The following is a 2,500-nucleotide window of genomic DNA, read 5'->3' as shown; positions in this document are numbered from 1 at the left end:
ACCCACGCCTGATCGAAATTTCAATTCTCTCTACCTGCGAAACGTATTTGTTTGCATACGTCAGCAACCCAATTCAGTGCAACGACGTCAATTTCAACATTAGAACCAATCACAGGCTGCAAAAGTGAGACGGCAATACCACGAAATATTGACGGCTCGCGCATAGGCAAAACTATAATATTCTGCTTGTTGGGTGTGCTAAGGAAGAGGAAATCGTTTGAGGAGGTGCCCCCTTATGGCTTCAGCTGAAGGATGCAAACTTGAAACGACAGAGGAAGATGTAACAGTCCTGAGATCAAAGTTTTCCAAATCAATGAAACTTTATTCTCCTCTATGTAAATGAGCTTTACAGCAAGTCCCTAACAAGCAACAACACCACTCACAGAATTATCACTTACAGCAACTACCATCACTATTGAAATAACATGTATGACTAAAATACATGGCGTTATCACTTTGCTTCTCTGCCAAAACCTGAAAAAATTTCTACAAATGGTTATGCTTAGGGTCCAACCCTGGGTTATTTGTAAGAACACAGGCCTTCTGCCTTGGTTCCTTCTCTCAACACCACATGTGGGCGGAATTCATTGGTTGTCTTCTGGGTCTTCTCTAAGTTGATTTGTTGTCTCTCTAATTATTGGAGCACAGTGACAGTGACTTGACCTCAAAATTTGACCACAATATTATTATAACAAGAGGCTATGCGTGGCCTACACTTTGTGCGAAGGAATTTTAGCCGATTTCCTTTAAAATTCACAGTATTTCAGTGATTTTTTATGTTACAATATCTTGTTCAATTCCTTAGTCCAATTAAGTGCCATCGTAGAATGTGTGTTTATGCTTAAAATTGTTGTTTAACGGGGTTAGCTCCAATCAAAACCAGCTAAGAAGTGCGTTACAATTTTCTACGATGGTATCTAAAAGTACTTTTTCTTATCAATACCAGTAAAATTACAAAATTGTATGCAATTAGCCTGGTAAGATGTGTTACAGAGTCATACGATGACCAGATATTGCACTGCGCACAACAAAAACGCAGAAACCCCTTTCTGGTCACGCGAACAATTTTTCAATATATCTTCCCCCATCATTTTGTCGCGTAGTGGATTAGTGGTCATTGCCTCTGAATGAGGAGATACCAAGTTTGAATCCTACTTAGGCTGCCTTCTACGAGGCAAAGAGATCTTACGCAAAGTAATAATTTTTATTAAGTAGTACTGGTTATGCAAATTAGTACAGTTGTTGCACAAGTCTGAGTTTGCTTTGTTACAGGTGTTTTCCACTAACTACCTGCATAGAATCTATTAACAGAGTTTTACTTTTAACACTAACCCTTTGGTTGAATTTATAGAGAACGCCACCAGTGATATTGAGATCTACGTTGTTTGCTTCCACCGTTGGGAATGGTGAATCAGACAAACTAGGCACTCCTACAGGTATACCATAATGATTCCAAACTGTCAGGCACTAAAGTGATGACTTTTGTTGTTTGGGAAGTTCTTATTCAAGTGGGGCACTTGATTCCTTTTTACAAAGAACCAAATGTGAAAAGCAGCATTTTAAAAGCCCATTTTCACCTTAGATGCAACACGATTTTTTGTTGTTTTGAATCTCGAATTGGGTATTCCCATTTGCGAACTATTTTTGTTGCGCCAGTTCTTGTTGTTGCTGTGGTTTAACAAGTGAAACCGCTAAAATTACCTTTTATCTTTAAATAGTCGATTGATTTAGACATTGTAGAATCACCAGAGTCAGAGTCATAATTGGGGATTTAAATCTCACTGTCAGAAGACAAGGAAAGGAAAGGAAAGGAACTTTATTTACGTGTCTAGTTGTTCCAGTGCTGAAGCACTAATTGGGGACACTGTAAACTGAAATTAACAATTAATGCAAATCAAGTCAAATGATGGTCTCTGAGGAGAGGGGAAACCGGAGTACCTGGAGAAAACCTCTCGATGTAGAGGAGAGAACCAACAAGCTCAACCCACATATGACACAGAGTCTGGAAATCAAACCTGAGCCACATTTGTGGGAGGCAAAAGCTCTCATCACTGTGCCATCCCTGCACCCCTAATGAATGGGTTAAAAGTGGACCTACGTGGTTTTAAGGAGGTCGAAGGTGTCTGCTAAGGGTCTGATGTTTCAGTTGTCCTTTCTTCTGTCGCCAAGCCACCAGATTCCCAAATATTTACGTTTTTGCATTCATGATTTTTATTTTCTGCTTTTGCAGCAGAAGATAACAGCACATACAAGGTTCAAGAGTACTTTTCATACAACAAGTATTCCTTCTATGATTTGGAGAATGTTATTGATTCATCAGGACGACGGCAAATCCAACCTGACCCAGTAGTAAAGTATCAGCACACAGATCCTTGGGCGAAAAAGGCTGAGACCAGTGCTTCATAGTTGTGAAACAGAAACAGAATCAGTAGTCGCTCAGGTTCAGAATAGCCATGCAAAAAAAGTCTTGTAATTCATGTTATAATTCAGGTTATGGTAT

At 39.4% G+C, this 2,500-nt stretch overlaps 2 protein-coding genes across 3 annotated transcripts in view; one reads left to right on the top strand and one right to left on the bottom strand.

The window, feature by feature from the left end:
• LOC138021983 (uncharacterized) overlaps positions 1-2,500 on the top strand; it is a 3,710-nt gene that overhangs the window by 799 nt on the left and 411 nt on the right. The window contains exons 2-3 of one of the 2 annotated variants that reach the window (XM_068869008.1): positions 1,352-1,436; positions 2,234-2,500. The exon at positions 2,234-2,500 is cut by the window's right edge and continues 411 nt beyond it. In XM_068869008.1, coding sequence (XP_068725109.1) covers positions 1,352-1,436; positions 2,234-2,406 — 258 coding nt within the window. In that variant the 3' untranslated portion in view covers positions 2,407-2,500. Of the gene's footprint in view, positions 1-1,351; positions 1,437-2,230 lie in introns of both variants that reach the window. The other variant, XM_068869007.1, reaches the window with a different exon arrangement.
• The window catches only part of LOC138021982 (homeobox protein SIX1-like), an 8,677-nt gene continuing 8,404 nt past the window's right edge, over positions 2,228-2,500 (bottom strand). The window contains exon 8 of the mRNA XM_068869006.1: positions 2,228-2,500. This exon is cut by the window's right edge and continues 773 nt beyond it. The gene's annotated coding sequence lies outside the window, so the exon portion shown is untranslated.

The sequence above is a fragment of the Montipora capricornis genome, chromosome 10, assembly GCF_036669925.1.
Source record: "Montipora capricornis isolate CH-2021 chromosome 10, ASM3666992v2, whole genome shotgun sequence".
Taxonomy (NCBI): Eukaryota; Metazoa; Cnidaria; class Anthozoa; order Scleractinia; family Acroporidae; genus Montipora; species Montipora capricornis.
Note: the sequence above shows the minus strand (reverse complement) of the source record. Positions and strands in the feature narration are given on the sequence as shown.